This window comes from Sus scrofa, chromosome 2 (assembly GCF_054392235.1).
Source record: "Sus scrofa isolate SSC_HxYL_T2T_F1_AM1 chromosome 2, Sscrofa_HxYL_maternal_Yorkshire_Landrace_v2.0, whole genome shotgun sequence".
NCBI lineage: Eukaryota > Metazoa > Chordata > Mammalia > Artiodactyla > Suidae > Sus > Sus scrofa.
The window spans coordinates 147,970,241-147,987,327 of NC_139384.1; the positions used below are offsets into that span (position 1 = coordinate 147,970,241).

At 56.3% G+C, this 17,087-nt stretch overlaps 2 protein-coding genes across 22 annotated transcripts in view; one reads left to right on the plus strand and one right to left on the minus strand.

The window, feature by feature from the left end:
- Nucleotides 1-17,087, plus strand: part of LOC110259485 (uncharacterized) — a 183,750-nt gene that overhangs the window by 156,624 nt on the left and 10,039 nt on the right. For all 8 annotated transcript variants that reach the window (XM_085014609.1, XM_085014614.1, XM_085014615.1 and 5 more), the window contains exon 3: nucleotides 13,488-13,591. In XM_085014609.1, coding sequence (XP_084870735.1) covers nucleotides 13,488-13,591 — 104 coding nt within the window. The remainder of the gene's footprint in view (nucleotides 1-13,487; nucleotides 13,592-17,087) is intronic.
- MACROH2A1 (macroH2A.1 histone) overlaps nucleotides 15,893-17,087 on the minus strand; it is an 88,560-nt gene continuing 87,365 nt past the window's right edge. For 12 of the 14 annotated variants that reach the window (XR_014836276.1, XR_014836273.1, XR_014836275.1 and 9 more), the window contains one exon: nucleotides 15,897-16,657. Coding sequence is in view for 9 of the 14 variants with exons in the window: in XM_021078354.2 (XP_020934013.1) it covers nucleotides 16,492-16,657 (166 nt within the window). In the remaining 5 variants the exon portion in view is untranslated. 14 annotated transcript variants of the gene reach the window in all.

The window sequence follows — 17,087 nt, forward strand, 5'->3', positions numbered from 1 at the left end:
GGGATGGGCTGCGGGGGAAGCAGCATGACCGCGTTCCCATTCACTCTGTGCGGTCAGGTCTGAGTGCGCATGTGCAAGCTGCCAGTGGGCACCCGCAATGCGGCTTCGAGGGCATGTCCCCCTCTTCCCTTTTCATGACGGTTGTAGAAATCTAAAAGGAACCAACAAGTAAGCCTTTCAAATGGAGCGCGGGGGTGCTGTGCTGTGCTGTCTGTGAGGGCGGAGGGCTGCCCCAGCGCTGTTTTCTTCAAAGTTGGCATGTGGAGCTGCTGGTGACAGGCGTGGATGCTTCAGACTGAGAGACAGGTGTGCCTGCGGACAGGGCTTGCCCTCCCTGCAGCTCCACCGCAGAAGTCCCAGTTGCCCTGTTGTTGCCTCGCCGCCAAGATGCTCACCAGCCAGGCCTCATCAGAACTAAGCTCTTTAGGTATTTTAATATTTTTTCAATCAGGACTCATCCCCAAGGATCACAGCAGATTTAACTCACAAGTCTGGACTCAGGTCTCCCCTCTCATCCCAGCAGTGTCTGCTCACACCTTCGCCATTGAGAAAGTCCTATTTCGTCTCTTCTCCCTGGCACGGCCCCCAGCCCCCATGTAGCCTGTTCTGCATCAGGAGGTCTCCATCCCTGAGACGTAAGGTGCCAGCAGATATTAGTGGCAGAGCAGAAGGCAGCTGGCCCTCAGGGAGCACAAGGCCCTGTGCCACGTTTACCATGGCTTTCCCAGGCCGGCAGGGCCAGGGGGCACTGCGAGGGCAAAGGGATGGCTTGGGGCATTCCACTGTTGCACCCAGGGCCCTGAGCTGCCTTTACTTTCCCAGAGGCTTCCTGGGCAGGGCAGCCTGGAAGCGGGGGCCTCTGGGTGTAGTTCTGTGTCAGGAGGGGGAACGCCAGGACAGGCTGGGGAGCAGAATGGTTCACAAAGTGGGCCCTGGAGTCAGACAGACCTGGATGCAAGTGCTGGTTCTGTCACTCGCCTGTGTGACCTTGGGCAAGTTCCCTAACTTCTCAAAGCCTCAGGTGCCCCACCCGTGAGGAGGAGAGGGATGGTAGTGCCCATTTCTGGTTGCTGCTGGAGGGCCCTCTGCACAGTGCCCGACACCTGCTAAGCGGTCTCTAAGTGCTACCTGCTGTCGGGGTCATGGCTGTTGATCTGGAGGGACCCTGAAGTCCATGGTGCTGGCTTTTGCTGGCTCTCGTCTGAGTGATAAGAGGAAAGCCTGGACCACTGTGCCCAGTAATTCAGGGTGTTGCCCTAGAACCTGGGTTGCCAGTAGTGTTGAGGTGACGGCCCCCAGTTCTGGGGGGAGGGTGCCCGAAAGGCTGAGTCAGGTGAGCAGGTGGATAAAGGGGGAGGACCCCTCCTCATAGCTTTCTCAAGGAGCCTGGCAAGTGGGGTCCCTGCTCTCCACTCAGATGGGGCTGGTCCACCCCCCACCTCCCTGAGCCCTCCCAGGAGGCCGGAAGACCCTGGCCTCTCGTAGGTGAGGGCCACTGAGGAGCCTGGGTGGCTGGAGATGGGAACCTGGGGAGGAAGCAGGCCCTCTCAGACCCCAGGGAGAAGCAGGAGGAAGCCACAGAGCCCGATGTTTAGAAAAGGGGCGCTACTTATCCCCAGGGCTGCACCGCGCCTGTGACCGTGATCATGTCAGGGCCTGCAGGCTCAGCCAGCTGCAAAAGTCGGCATTGCAGCTGCATTCATGGGCGGTGGAGCCCTGTTCCCCAACTTTCTGCGGTGTGTGCCCCATGCGAGCTGCTGCATATGGCTGATACGGGCCCTGCTCAGAGCCTGCTTCCCCAGGCTTCCTGTGGCTCTGTCTCCCCCCGCCTTTTACCCCCAGCCGGGAGTTGGCAGGATCAAGAACTGATGACAAACCAAGGCGCTGGAGCCCACCTTTGGAGCTTTATCAGGTGGTGCTGGGAAAGATCTGAATGGGGCATGGCAGCCTGGTCGGGGAGGGTTCGGGCTCAGTTGTGGAGGGTCTGGATCCTCATCCCCAAAGGGGATAAGGGCATGCCTGCCTGACCCTGGAGCCAGCCCAGCACAGGAGAGGGGCCTTGTGCTCCCTGGGCCAGCAGATGCCCTCAAAGTCACATTCACTGGTGACATTAGAAAAAAGAGCGCTTTGTAGGGAAGGCTGTGTGTCACTCCCAGACTTCCCTCCCTCGGTGACACATGGAATCTGCTCACCCTTTCCCGATGGCGGGTCCATCGTTCCCTGTTCCTGGTGGTGTGAAGGCCACTTTTGCCCCAAGAGTCTACAAGGACACTGCTGTAGACAGAATAACGCACCCCACCCCCGCCAAGATGTCCAATCCTGATCCCCTTTACAAAGCCCGAGAAGCTTTGCAGGTATGATTCATTGTGATGGAGTTCCCGTCGTGGCTCAGTGGAAATGAATCTGACTAGCATCCATGAGGATGCAGGTTCGATCCCTGGCCTCACTCTGTGGGTTAAGGATCTGGTGTTGCCCTGAGCTGTGGTGTAGGTCGCAGACATGGCTCAGATCTGGCGTTGCTGTGGCTCTGGCATAGACCAGCGGCTACATCTCTGATTCCACCTCTAGCCTGGGACCCTCCATGTGCCGAGGGTGTGGCCCTAAAAAAAAAAAAAAAGAATTTCGAGATGGGGAGGTTATCCTGGATTATACGGCTGGGTCCAATGGCATCATAAGGGCCTTTATAAGCAAGAGAGGAAGGCAGGAATGTCAGAGTCAGAAAAGAAGATGTGATGACGGAATCAGAGGTCAGAGAGAGGGGTCAGAAGATGCAGATGGAAGAGGGGGCGCGAGGCAGAGAGGGCAGGCGGCCTCCAAGAGGCTGGAACGGCGAGGAAACTGATTCTCCCCTCGAGGCTCCCGAAGGAACACAGCCTGGGGACACCTTGGCCTGCAGTGCAGTGGACTTCTGACCTCCAGAACCGTGGATAACTCAGGTTGTTTTAGGCCGCTCGGTTTGAGGTCATTCGTTAATAGCAGCAGTGAGAAACCAGCACAGGCACTGAGACCTGAAGCGGGGCTGAATGAGATAATCAGACCAGGGTCTGCTCTGGATCTGCCCGGGGCTCTGCCTCTTCCCTGTCCCCTGGCACCCCACCTGAAGCAGCCCCGGGACGCTGTTCTTCCCAGCGCTTCTGTATCAGTTTTCGGTTCTTCGCTACTGCATTTCTGCTGCTGTGTCTTCTCGGGCCTTCTCCCTCCTCTCAGCATTCATTTCCTCCAGAGTCACATCCAAGAGCAGATGAGGAGCAAACAGAGGGGCTATCAGGCCACCGAAGAGTAATCGTGCCACCTGACCTGGAACGGAGCCCCTCTTTCCTACAGAGTCACAGCTCTGAACTTTGTGACAACAGTTTCTCTCCATTCGGCTGCGTTTCTTCAGATGTTTCTGGCTTTAAATCACTGTTCGAGGGGGCAGAGCTCCTGGAAGGCTGAGTGCCAGCCAAAAGATGGATTCTGTGTGCTTTCAGGGAATGCAGGAGAAGTCACTCAGTCTTCTTGCCCGTACAGAAAGCCAACCACGGCAGTGGACTCTGTGGGCTCTTTTCAGAAATTCCTTTGCCTTTGCTGTACCCAGAGGGCGAGTGCTGAACCCACATCTCCACCATGGCTTCAAGAAGACGGCATGCGATTGGCAGCTGGCTTTGTTAGAGGACCCGCCAGGCTATGGTGATGGGTGGGGGCGGGGAGCACCAGCTTTGGTGGTTTGCGTGTTTCGTGGGGATCTTCCACGAGCGGGGCCAGCCTTGGCTCCCAGCGGGCCTCCCAGAACCGTATCGAGCCACACATTCCTGGACCTTTTAGTAACTTGGCAAAACAAATCAGCTCTTTATGTGAAGAGGAATTTAGTGGGGACAATCACGTGGCATTTGGCTGTACCGGGGCTTTTATAAAGGAGGGTGAAGCAAAGACAGAAAGGCAGACAGACCAAGACAGTGACACTCACCTTCCCAGACATGAAGATAATAAGTGGGTCCGGAGGAGTTCCCGTCGTGGCGAAGCAGAAACGAATCCGACTAGGAACCATGACGTTGTGGGTTCGATCCCTAGCCTCGCTCAGTGGCTTAAGGATCCTGCATTGCCGTGAGCTGGGCTGTAGGTCCCAGATGCAGCTCAGATCCTGCGTTGCTGTGGCTGTGGTGTAGGCTGGCAGCTATAGCTCTGATTTGACTCCTAGCCTGGGAACCTCCATATGCCTCGGGTGTGGCCCTAAAAAGCAAAAAAAAAAAAAAAAAAAAAAAAAAAAGCAGGTCTTGGGTGGTCCCTCTGCACTGGGGCCTCCGTTTCCACACCAGCTACTCAGATGTTCCCCTGGCACCGTGTACTTTGTGCCTTGTAGCAGTGGTTGGTTCCAGGCTTGAGCATCACCCCAGGCCTGTGCCGGACATGACTTTACACTGAAGAAATCTTGCCCCATTTAATATCAAGGAGAACATATCTCATGAACAGTTCCAAAAATTTCTCCTACAAAGTTAGAATTCTGCCAAGGTGGTGAGCAGACGGTCCTCAGAATTAGCAAAGAGATGGCAATTCTCCGGGTAATTCCAGACTAGGATGTGGCAGAGGGATGCCAGTTCTTTGAGGGGGATGCCAGGCAGCCTTGATCAGGGCTCATGACCCCTCCCCGCCCCACCTTGCCCTGAGCACACAGCCAGGCGACCCGTGTCAGCCTGGCCCCCGCGGGTGGGATGCTGCAGGGCCTGGCCTCTGGGCAGCCACGGATAGGTACCTGCCCACGGAGTGAGGGTTTGATCTTGTGCAGCCGAGAGTGAACTGGCCCCGCACCCTAGACCGAGTCCCCTGAGCACTGAAGACATTAAAATATCGCCAGCACCACTCCTGCCGTCACCAACTCAAACCAAGAAACCAAACAAAACCATGAGGCTGAAGTGAAAATGAGCCTTCTGTGGATTTGCTGATGACAAAACTCCAGGTAAGGTTCTTGACTCAAAGCGTTTCTCACTGATCGAGGGGCCTGCTTGGCGCCTAAGCCTGGGGTGTTTTGCATTCGAGTTCACGGCCATGGCCTTTGGAGTCTGAAAGATCCGAGAGCCCATTCTGTCTCTTCCCATGTGCCCTTGGATAAGTCTTTTAAGCTTTTCCAGAGGTGAAGGCTGGTGTCCCCCTACAGACTTGTTGGTCTCTAAGCTCCTGTTTGCAGAGTGCTTGCTCTAGGCCAGACACACGCAGTGCAGCACTTAATATTAACACGGACCTCATGGTAGGGGGGGTGTGTGTTGGGGGGGTGCCACCACTCCTCTTTTAGAGATAAGTTATAGACTCGAAGAAGCTCAGGGACTCACTAAGGTTACAGCCACTAAGTGGCACAGCTGGGACGCCACCCCAGAAACTGACTCAAGCGCCTGCTTTCTTAACCGCTGAGCTTGCGCCTACCGCATGCCCAGGAGGCCTTGCACACAGTAGGTGCTCGTGCAAATAAGTGAACAGAGAGGGAGCCGTGCGCATGTCTGCAACCCTCACCCGCGGAGCGTGTTGGGTCTTGGGCATGAAACCTTGGTTCTCATGACCTTGGCGTGATGGGAGCCGGGCAGGCAGGCAGATGGCGCCCTTGGGGACTGTTCCAGGTGAGGCTGGGCAGGAGGAGGCCCTCTGGAGTGCTGAGCTGTCTCTTCCTCTTCCTCCTGGGCCAGCATCTCTGCAGCGTGAGCCCGGATCCTGGATCCTGGAGGCGGGCACAGGGGTGCTTAGATTTAAGGGGTAAGTTCAAAGCAGAAAGGAAGCTCTCTTAAAAATGAAGGGCAGCATGAGTGTCGGGGCCAAAGGAGGATGGTTGAGAAATCCTAGTAAAACTTTACAGCTTCCGCGTTTCCCCTCCTCCAAATCTTCCCATGAAAACCGTGCGTCTGGGGGGCCGTCTCGGCTGAATGAGGGCAGGAGCCACCCATTAGCCCCACCAGGGAGGGCTTTCCGGCTTCATTAGTGCTGCCCATGGTCTGGTGGACAGCGGCCTGCTAATTGAGGGCCACGGTCCAGGCCCAGAGGTGAGGAGAAGCAGCCACAGATGCCCGCGGCAGCCAGGTGGCACTGATGCAGCCCTCCGGCCCTGCTGGAGCGCTTCTGGGCAGAGGAAGCTCGGCTGTTGTCCCTTTTACGCGTATTGACTTAGCGGAGTGCAAACATGTTAAAAGTTCACTTTCTCCTTTATAGGAGTCTATAAAAAGGCTCTTAAACCGGAGTCCTAGGGCTTCAGCGAGACAAACGTAGGCTCGGGCCCCAGGGAGGGCACGGTCCATCCCTCTGCCTCCAGCATGGGCGAGCCATCCCATTGAAGATGTTGCTTCAGCTCGAAGCCAGGAAGCCCAGGTTTAGCTGGCCCCACTGCGGTGGACGTGTGCCAGTGGGTAGAGGGGTCCCGCCGCAGGACCGCCCGAGGCCTGCAGGCCCTTTGAGCCCAGGGCCCGGCATTCATCTGCTCGATGAATGGCGAATGGATTGACAAATGAATGAAGATGCTGGGGCCCATCTGTGAGCCCAGCCACAGTCACCCTGGCCCACTCTCTATGCCTCACAACTCCTCCTGCTCACAGGTACACACACTGGGGTGTCCACCCGCCACTGGGTGTCCCTTTTCACCCTGCTGACCCAACCCTGCAGAGTCTTGAAGCGGGTTGGCAGCGTAACTGAGACCTTCATTCATTGCATGGTCCTGGGGGGCCCCGGTGAACAGGTCCTTCTAGGTACTAGCAGGTACCCAGTTGACAGTGGCCAGGGCAGTGACGGTGCCCGTCCCCCACTGGCCAGGCGTGGCCTTGACAAAAACATCTGCGCTTTCCTGCACAGGAGGTGTTCAGAACTAAGCGAAAGGCAGGAAGGGAATGGGCAGCTTTTAGAAAGAGCAAGCATCCCTCCGAGCGCCGATCGAGTCTGCACCTGGGGAGGCTGGCTTTGCGGTCGCTCCACCTTGCTTGAGTCCATTTTGTCGCGAGTCAGATGGGGACGTGTCACTAGCTGCAGAGTATCTGGGGGAGGGAGTTAAATGCAATAAGGAGTGTGAGGCGTGCAGCACAGCGCCTGGAACATAGAAATGATCAATAGATGGATATTACCGCTGCCATCATCATCATCAGTCACTGTCACTGTCATTACTGGTAGCATGGGAGCATTTGCTAGTGGAAGTGTCCTGGCCTTGATTTTTGCTCCACGCACTAAATGTAGATGGTACAGAAAGTTTGGGGCATTGCTCTGAAGGGCGCCAGGGACCGATGTCCTGGCACCAAACTACTGGATACGGTGGCTCCTGCGCACATATGATGTGACTAGTGAAAATGAGGAACTGAATTCTTAATTTTACTTGGTTTTGATGAATTTGAATTTAAATAGCCACGTGTAGCCACTGGCTACCGTATTAGACAGTACAGTTCTAGAAGGTTCCCTCCAAACTGGACATTGCCCAGCTCTCCTCTCTGAGCTGTTAGTGCACCAGCTGGAGAAGGGCTGGCCCATGACTCCAGCTCCGTTGGCCACCATACCAGTGAATGCTGGGTTTGAAGGGAGCATGGTATGGATACCAGGCTCAGTGGGTTCCCTTGAACTTGGCCCACCTGGAGATGAGCTGGCTACTCGCAACACTGACCACAGGCAGACAAGGGCATCACGTCTAACCTTTCTAGGACTCAGAGCCGCAGAAAGCAGCAGTTCACAGGTTTATTGAGGACCTGTCCCTGCACACTGCTGCCAACTCTGTTTCAGCAGATGGCGAAACCATGCCAGTAAGAGGTGGGGTGCCTTGCCAGCCCTTCATCCCCTACCAGCTCCTCAGACCACAAAAGTAAAGGGCCAGCCAGGTTTTGGACTAAGAGGACTCCAGGGTACAGAGGCTCCAAGTGCTGCTCTCCCCGCCAGGGGCAGGTGCAGCTGCCCATTTTACAGCCCTGAGGATGGAGGCTCAGAGGAGTCAGGGGACCCGCCCACGGCCCCACAGGGAGATGTGCCATCCCTGGAAGGCAGGACAGTGCTCAGGGGCTCTGTCTCTGAGCCCACTTCTCCCCCTCTCCGAGTCCTCCCTGTCCTGTGGCCACCCATTCAGTGTGGCCAGGTCCCATCCGTGGGGCCCATCGGCCTGAACTGGAGGGTGGGCGGGGCCAGAGTCGGGTGGTCCTGCCTTGGCCAGTGGGCGGGGGTGTATGGGTGGGGGGCTGACAGCCGACAGCCTTAATGGGCACATTGTCCCCTCGCGCCGCTGCCTAGAGTGCCGCCCGGCCACTTCCTCGCTCGCCGCGCTGGATGAGCTCATGTCTGAGGCTGCGGGCGGTGCGGGGCGGCCGAGCTCGGCTGCAGGGAGGCCAGGGCCTCGGAGCCCAGCGGGCTGGGGCGGCGGAGTCGTGAAGCGGAACGTTGTAATGAGCGAGGCCGCTGGATTTATGGGGTTGCGCACGTGCGCCTGGCCTTCCTGCGAGGGCCTCGCCTGGGAACAAAAACAAGTCCTGGCCCAGGAACGGCGCGACTGGGTCTTAACACGAGCCCACTAATTACTGCAAAGCCCCGGCCGGTCCCCCGCCTGCAGAGGAGCAGAGCTCGGGGCTGGTTCCTGTGTCAGCCTAGGCTCTGCTGGAGCCCTAGGTCTCTACCCGGGGGGCCAAGCCACTCCCTGGCTCTAGGGCATCCTGTAAGGCCCCGGTCCCCCTCCTCGCTTTTCCTCATCTATAAAATGGGATCGTAGACCTTTTGAGGCTCTTGGGAGGCAGGGAACCAGAACCAACGAGTAAGCGTTGACTTGAGAGTTACTTGTTCCTGGTTTTAAATCCTGTTCTGCCAGGTTCCTGCTGTGTGGCCTGGCCAAGTCACTTCCCCTCTCTGATCGAAGCTCTCTCACCTACAGAGTGGGGATAATCTGGTTCCTTTGCAGGGTCCTTCTGGAGATTTGATGAGAGAATGCATGCAGGCTGCTCGTGTATTCCTGGTACTCACCCCCGGCCCCCTCTCTCCATGCACGGATGCTTCTCTGGCTGTGTTGTTACTGCGGTTTTCCACCCGAGCATGAGGGTGGCTGATGGGGTCTCAAAGGCTCTGCATCACTATGATTCTGCCCTGTGCTTGGTGGTCTGGGCAGCAGAGACTCGGATGCACGTGCTGTCAGGGGCATGCTGGAGACTCCCAGGGGCCAACGGGTCCCTTGTGCTGGTGACCACAGCCTCTTACTTCTGGCAGAGGAGCCTGACGGTACTGGCATCCAGGCCTTGAACCGTGCTGGCAGCAGGACCTGGTCCTCCTGTCCTGGTGCCAGGGCTGTGGGAAGAAGCTTCCGGACTTAGACTTGTGTGTTGGGTGCTCAATGGCTACCTGTGGCGCATCAAGGACACCTGCCTTGGGGCCAACACCCTGGCCTGTAAAGTGTGTGCCTCCAGCCTCACTGGCACACGAGCAAGGGTCCCCTGGCTGCTGTAATGCAGAGGTTTTTCCTGCACACATGTTCCACCGTTTTCGCTGTTTATCGATGCCCTGGATTTAGCATCTAGTGGAAAAGGTTCCACGTCTGCTCCCTTTTCCCATCAAGAGTCAGGGGAAGCAGAAGCACAGGTGCCATGAGATCCAGGCGGTGGTTAGCCTTGGGGTAAGCCAGTGCCAGCATCCAGCTTCACTCTGAAGTTGCTCTGTGCCCACATGAGGAGAGAGATCCAGCGGGGTGTTAGCCCTGGCTGACCTCTGCAGAACCAGAGTGTCGGGAATGGCCACGTTCGCCCTGGTCTTCCTGCTGCCTTCTTGGAGTCAGGTGCTTGACCAGTGATTCATGCAGCCCCTGAGGGAGCCCCTCTCCTGCCCCAAACCCTCTGGGCGAGGCTCTGTGAGGGTCTGTAGGGTACGGGGCCCTGGTCCCTGGCCTCATGGAGGGTGGCGTCTCCTTTGCTTACTCGCTGCTGTCCATCCAGAGCTGACTACCGCGCTTGGCCCAGAGGGCTCGGGGGATGTGTGCGAATGAACACTCACTATCTGACAGGGAGGCAGCTGTGTTGGCAACTGAGAGCCGCCCAGTAGGCCCAGTGCTGTGACTGGTGGGTGTGCGGCCTACACTGAGGGAGGACACCTGGCTAGACGGGGTAGGGGTGGTCAGGAAGGGCTTCCCGGAGGAGGTGGAAGGGCAGTCTAAGAGCAGAGACCTGAGGGGTTGAGCAGGATAAGTAAAAGGTGGCAGGAGCTTGTTCCAGGCTGAGGAACTGACACATGCAAAGCCTTGAGAGCAAGATGCCAGTGGCCTGAACAGTTGACTTCAGTAGAAAGTTAGGGTGGAGACAGAAGGTGGGGCTGGACAGGGTGACCAGCCTTCCTCGATTCCCAGGCCCTTATAGACTCCAGAAAGCAGCTTCTGAACTCGCACGGGTCCCATTTCTTCATTCACTTAACAAGAGGAGATGCCCACCCTCCCCCCGCGCGCTGTGGGGACAGACCCGGCCGTGCGCATGCGGGTCTCGCATGCTGGGCAGGGCTCAGCAGGGTGTGGTGATGGTTTCAGGGTGCTGTCCTAGGGTGACGGGTGACACAGGAAGGCTCAGGCAAGGGCCCCTGGGCAACCAGATGTCCTCTCAATGGATGCTGGCGACATCTTCCCAGGTGTTTGGATTTGCCCATGACGCAATCGTGGAGGGGCTGTCATGGGCCCTTGACAGTATGTCATAAGCACTCGCTAACCAAAAGTTCCCTCAAGTTGGCCCAGCCCTTGCCCAGGGTGGCATTGCCCTACGGGGGATGTTTGGCAGGGCCAACTACGTGCCTTCTCTCCTGGTGCTCAGAGGCCACCTCAAGGTGGGAATCCATAGCCAGGACCTGCGGGGGCCCTAATGAGGAGCTGCCAGGGTTCAATTACGCGCCCGGCCCCGGCTCCGCACCGTTTGACTGACAGCTCATTACCCTGCTGCCATTTTGGGGCAGTGGAATTTAATCTCCCAGATGGGAAGCCAATCAATTTGCCCATCGGCCGCAGCTGAGCCTCCTTGAACTCAACTCTAATTTATTCTCTTAAGCTTAGGAAGCCTTGTCGTTTCAAGGTACAGAAATATCGGGTTTCCCAGCCAGCCTGGGCATGGAGTACGTGGGCAGACGTGTGGAGAAGGTCAAGGCCGGGGCCCGTCCTGGGCCGGCTGGGCAGGTCGGCAGGGATGGTGCCATCAGCCTGGCTCAGAGGACCCTGGGGCTCCTGCCCAGGAGCCAAGCGTGTCGTGGGAAGGTTGTATGTTGGAATGGGGGTCAGCATGACCTCTCGTGTCTTTGGGATCAAAGTCCCCTGCCCAAGAGCTGGGGCCCAGAAAGGACACCCGCCAGCAAGGCACGTAGGACCTGTTCACCATGTGTGTGCTGGGGCCGGGGCGCTGGTTTCCAGCCTTTGGACCCAACAAGGTTTGGAAGGTGTCATTATGGGATTCTGAGCATTCTGCCCTCCCTAAAGGGTCATCACAAACCCACAGCCCAGACAGTGACTGTCACCTCTCAACACCAGGACACAGGACCCTCTGAGGCCCCCTCCCAGTGATGAGGTCACCTCCGGTGCGTGTTCCAGGGCACATCAAGGCGGCCCCTCTGTGGTCCGGGTCCGAGTGCTCCTCTAAGCACACTTGGGGCATGTTAGCAGATGTGCGTTCACAGGGCGAAACGTGCCAAGGGGGGCTTCTCTGCATGGAAAATTCAGTTGTTTGACAGAAAACAGAGTCCTGGCTGATTCTGCTCAGGTTGGATGTTTCTCTGCACGTCCTGATCCTGCGGTCTGCTGTCACAGAGCGTCCGGAATCTTCCTCCTTGCACAAATGAGAGTGGGTGTGGGTGTGTGCGTGAGCGTGGGTGAGCACGGGTGTGTGCACATGTGAGCATGGGTGTGGGAGGGGCGGGGGTCCTTTGGGTGGGAGAAGGGCCGTGGGGGAAAGTGCCTTGTGTGGAGAGAGCGTTTCTGAGTTTGACAAAGCAGCCCGGCTGCTGCGTTGGTTCTTCGGGGTCAGGGAAAGGCCAGGCTGTTTACACACCTTTGCTGAGGAGCAGGGAGGGCGGAGACGGGGGCTGGGATTAATGAGCAGGTTTATTGCTTCGCCTGTCAGGAGGGGTCATGTCATATTATTTTGATATGGGGCCCCCAGAAGCAAACACAACAGGCCAGGTTATAAATGGAAAAAAGCCAAACAAAAGGCGGCCTCACCCCTGCCATCGAGCGTTTCCCTTTCTTCTCAGCCAGGTCCGGCCGGGACCCTCCCGCCCCCTGCGCCTTCAGGCGGATCCCTGCAAGCGGCACCAAGGCCAGCTCCCAAGATAACAGTGGCCGGGGGGGCGCCCGGCCCGGAAAATTCAACATCGCAGTCAGTGGCTAATGAATAAATCGGCCACACCATCCCCCAGCCACCGCAGCCTCTGATGAGAGCTGGACCCCTCCGGGCCATGGCGATGCCGCCTGCGGGACACACGAGGAAACACGGGGCTTTCTTGACACCCCTCTCACCGCGCTGACTCGCCTCGTGTCTTCCCCCCTCCCCAGAAAGACCCTCCCACGAACAGGCCCCATGGGACCCCAGGATTTCGAGGGGTGTGATGGAATGAAAGAGGGAAATTGCTGCCCACCTCTTGTTTCCTCCCCTCCCATCTCCCTCCCTCTCCCCCTATCTCCCTCCCTCTCCCCCTATCTCCCTCCCTCCCTCCCCCCTCTCCTCCCTCTCCCCATCTCCCCCCTCCTCCCTCTCCCCCCTCCTCCCTCTCCCCTTCCCCCTCCTCCCTCTCCCCTCCCCCCTCCTCCCTCTCCCCGTCTCCCCCCTCTCCCCCCTCCTCCCTCTCCCCTTCCCCCTCCTCCCTCTCCCCCTCCTCCATCTCTCCTCCCCCCCTCCCTTTCCCTCCCCCTTCCTCTCCTCTCCCCGCCCCTCTTTCCTTTCCCTTCCTTTGCTTTCTTCTTCCTCCCTCCTCTCCTCTCTCCCTCCCCTCCCCTCCCCTCTCTCTCTTCTCACCCCGAGGCCCTCTTTTCTCCAGCGAAGCTAGCTGTAGCTATGATCAGACACAGAGACCTGACCCTGGACAGGAGGGAGGACCTCTGCCAAACACGTCCACAGACAGACAGCTCCACATGCCGGGGACAGGCAGACAGGCAGGGCCAGGGCTGACAGGAAGGCCGGGCTGCGAGCAGGATGCAGACCTGGGCTTCTCAGCACAGGGACAGAGCGAGCTCCCCAGGCTGGGGCTGAGATGGCTCTGCGCCGTCTTCCCACTTGTCACCTATCACCTCTCTCTCTTGGCCCAGAAGATTCCAACCTTTCCCACAGTCTGGCTCGAGGTTATCTGCTCCAAGAAACCGTCCCTGGGCCAGTGGGCGCATCTCCCTCCACTGAGCCCCTGTCCGTATGGCAGCGGAGACTGCGGGCCATCCACTCTGCTGGACAGAGTCAGTGTCATGCTTGCCTTCTGCAAGAGGCCCTGGGCTGAGGCCTCACTCATGCCAAGTGCCCAACGTCCTTGTTGACCACTGGATTGTTTAAAACATGCGTTTCTTTTCTCCTGCCATCCAACAGGTGGTGTGGATGTCCCCAGGGCCAGCTGCACAGGAGCCATCAATGAATAAGCAAGAAGACCAACCTCACTGGAGCAAAATTTGGGGGTGCACACTGAAGGACAGGTCAGTCCTGGGGAGGGGGTTGGGGGAGAGCTGTATTTGTAGAGGCAGAGAGTGGGGTTCAAACCTCAGCTGCCCCACTGATAGCTGTGTGACCTTGCGGGAGGTGCTTTACCTCTCTGTGTCATAGCTTTCTCATCTGTAAGACAGGGATAGTATCATGGGGTTGCCACGAGAAGTAGATGAAATGGTAGCTGCAGAGCACAAACACACACGTGCGCGCACACACGCACGCGCGCACACACACACACACAGTAGTAACTTTCATAGCCGTCCTGGTTGGAGCCACAGCACTGTGTTTTAGATCTCAGATGTCGTTTAAAGGAGCTCACGAGGCACGCTGGTGAAACTGGATTATTCAGGGCAGAGCCCACTGCCGAGGGCAGGGATTGAGCCTCAGAAATAAGTGGGAAGGGGGTGTCTGCTGCTCCCCCCTTCACAGGTCAGGTTGGGAGCCCAGGCACGGTGGCCGTGTGACAGTGGCAGCTCGCAGGAAAGGCAAGGCCTGGGATGGCCATGACCTCTCCAGGATCTGCAGAGTAAGTTCCCTTTAGGGAAATTTTACCACCTGCAAACTTGTCTTTTCACTTGCTGTCTGTGTCCATTTCAAGTGTTCCTAGCATTTATACTATTTTTTTCAATGAGCTGTTTTCTTTTTTCCTTGTAAACATGAGCCTGACCTCAGAGAACAGTTCTGATCTGTTTTAAAAACGAACTGGGGGGTTTAGAGATGATGGGGCTCCCAGGCAGGGGTGCGGCCCTTTCTCCCAGTTCCACTGAAAAGAACTTCTCCAATGAGCCCACATCACAGGGGCACAATGCACTCTGGATTAGTGAAAGTTTAGGAACATTTAGGTGATGATGGTAAATAATTCATGCACATCCTGCCAGATGCAGTCTGTTCTTTTGTGCGGGGTCCAGGAAGCGCAGACACCAGCTGCTGCTGCCTCTAGTTATTTCCTAATCCTTTTAGCGACATCTAGTGGAGGATCTCTGCTACATCGAGGGGCTGGCTTCGAAGGTTCTCCTTCCAAGTGAAGGAAATGCAGTTTACCTAGAAGCCGTGGAAACCTCAGCTCCATCTGTGTTTCCACTTCTGAGCTCGAAATGTCGCCAAGGCTAAAGGGACTCTTGGTTGCTGGTTAACATGTGCCGTCAGTGGGGAGCAGTTCTGCGTTGGAGTCTCCTTGTCACTCACTAGCAGTGTGATCGCAAGGTACTCTCTCAGCCTCAGTGCTCCCAGCTGTAAAAGGGCTCTCGTAAAAGGACCTGCCCTACAGGGTTATCGCAGGGACGGAATGAATGATGCCCACAAGAGAGTCAACACAGCTCTTTACTGTCTGGCAACAGTAAATAATCAGCATCACGAGCTCACGATATAGTTATCAGCCTACATGCTGCAGATGCCACCTGCAGGAACAGTGCTCTCGGATGAGTGGCTATGCAGTTGGGTTCGTCCAGGTAGTCGGTTTGCAGGTATCATTTATGGGGTGCCATCCTCTTGAGAGGCATCTTGATGAAAAGACCAGAATAAACTTTCTTTATATAGTTTTCCAAAATCGAATCAAGAAGTAGGTGTATATACTCTAGACTCAGTAAAGATCTTGGGGAAAAAAATGCAAAAGTCTTCATAATGCCTTATATTTAGGAGAAATGAAAAAAGCTTTCAGGTTTGAGTTAGAAGTAGTTGTTTTTTTCATGGAGAAGATGGGCTTCATGAGGCAGACTGAAAAGGAAAAACGACCCTTTATGTCCATCCATGATGCACAGTGTGCTTCATACTTCCTCCTGGGGAAAGTCTGCTTTAGACTCAGGCACATTTCTCAAGAGACAAAAGCAGTCTTCTGTGCGTTTTAGGCAAATTTAGATGAAGGTGAAAGTACCTTCTGAAGCAAACAGTGTCTGTATTTTTGCTAACAAGTTGAGGTCCCCAGAGTTTGGCTCCCCTGGTGCAGCTGGGATGGTCCGTAAACACCCCTTGGCTGCAAGAAGGGCTGAGAGCACATCCCCAGGGTTCGGGTGGTGGCCCCTTCCCCTTGGAAAGCTCCTGGCAACAGGGACCCAATCCTGTAGGAACAACACAGGCCGGGGATGGGACTGAAGGCTTCCACAGCTCCCCCGGCTGGCACATGGCCCAGGGGCTCTGGGTCCAGCCACGAGCCAGAGAGATCGCCAGAAGCAGGCAGATGGCAGGAGAGAGCTAGGGTCAGGGTCTGGAGCCTGGGTGCAGGACCCATCTGCCAGTTGCCACCCGCCTGAAACCGACTTAGGGCTCAAGGGCCCAGTAACTCGAGATAACACTAGTCACAACAGTTTAACATTTTACTAAATCAATTCACACAAATTCCAAATTGCAAATATAATTAAGGACAACAGATTCTGTTCTGCCTTTTAAATCTTTCATTTTCAAATCCATCATTAAGACAAAAAGTAAACAAAATTAAGTCGGCTGCAAATTCATGATTTTTCTTCTTGAGGGAAAATAAAAGGAACATTATAGTAAAAAGAACGCCACTGGGTGTACAATAAAGCACCACGACACACGGTTACAAAGGGGCTTCCTGGACTGGGCCCCACGTGGAGGACACTGCTCTCCCCGCTGCTCTGCGTCAAGCAGGATTTCATTAAAATAAAACTATAAAATCTCCTAGGTTACACTAAAATCAGACACGGTCTGGAACACAGTGCTTAACAGTAATGTCAACTATCAGTGCTAACGGAAAAACATTTTAGAAGGTCAAAAACAATTAAACTGGAAACCAAAACCTCATTTTCCCTAGATGAGCAAAAACTGAAAATGAAAGGGTTCCCGCCTCCCCCGAGGAGCGGAGGGGATTATTTTCTTGCTTTCTTTCAAGTTGGAGGCGGGGGCATGGTGCGGGCTGGTTCTGCAGTTCCTCAGCCTAGTTGGCGTCCAGCTTGGCCATTTCCTGCACGTAGATGCCTATACTCTCGCTGTCAAACAGCACAAAATACACCGTTTTGATGGAAGAGGACATGGTTGACACGAAGTAGCTGGAGATGGCCCTCAGGATCAGCTGAGCTGCCGTCTGCTTCGGAAAACCGTTCCTGCAAGAGGGAGGACACGTGCTCAGCACCGAGGTCGGGCCCACCCTCCCTGGCCGCCGCCTCCCCCACGGGGGCCTCGTGCTGCGTGGCGTCTACAAGCAGTACCGGACCTCTGGCTGCTGGTCCACAGGCAGGAGGAAGCCCAGTGCCCACCAGACAGGAGAAGGACGAGTGGGCAGAACCGTGCCCCACAGGAGAACGTGTTACATGCGCTCAGAGCAAGGGGGCACGCCAGGAAGTTGTGTTTTGTGGCACAGGATAGGTGCGTAGTCTCCCATGGGCAGCGGGAGCTCCCATGGCTCTTTCCCCAACATCACCGAGACACAGCCCCGGCTCCCAACGGCTCCCCCAGGGTCTCAGCCTCAGGGACGGCTGGAGGCTGGAGCTTCTCTGACTAGGCCAGCAGGAGGGTCACCGCATTCACACTGGC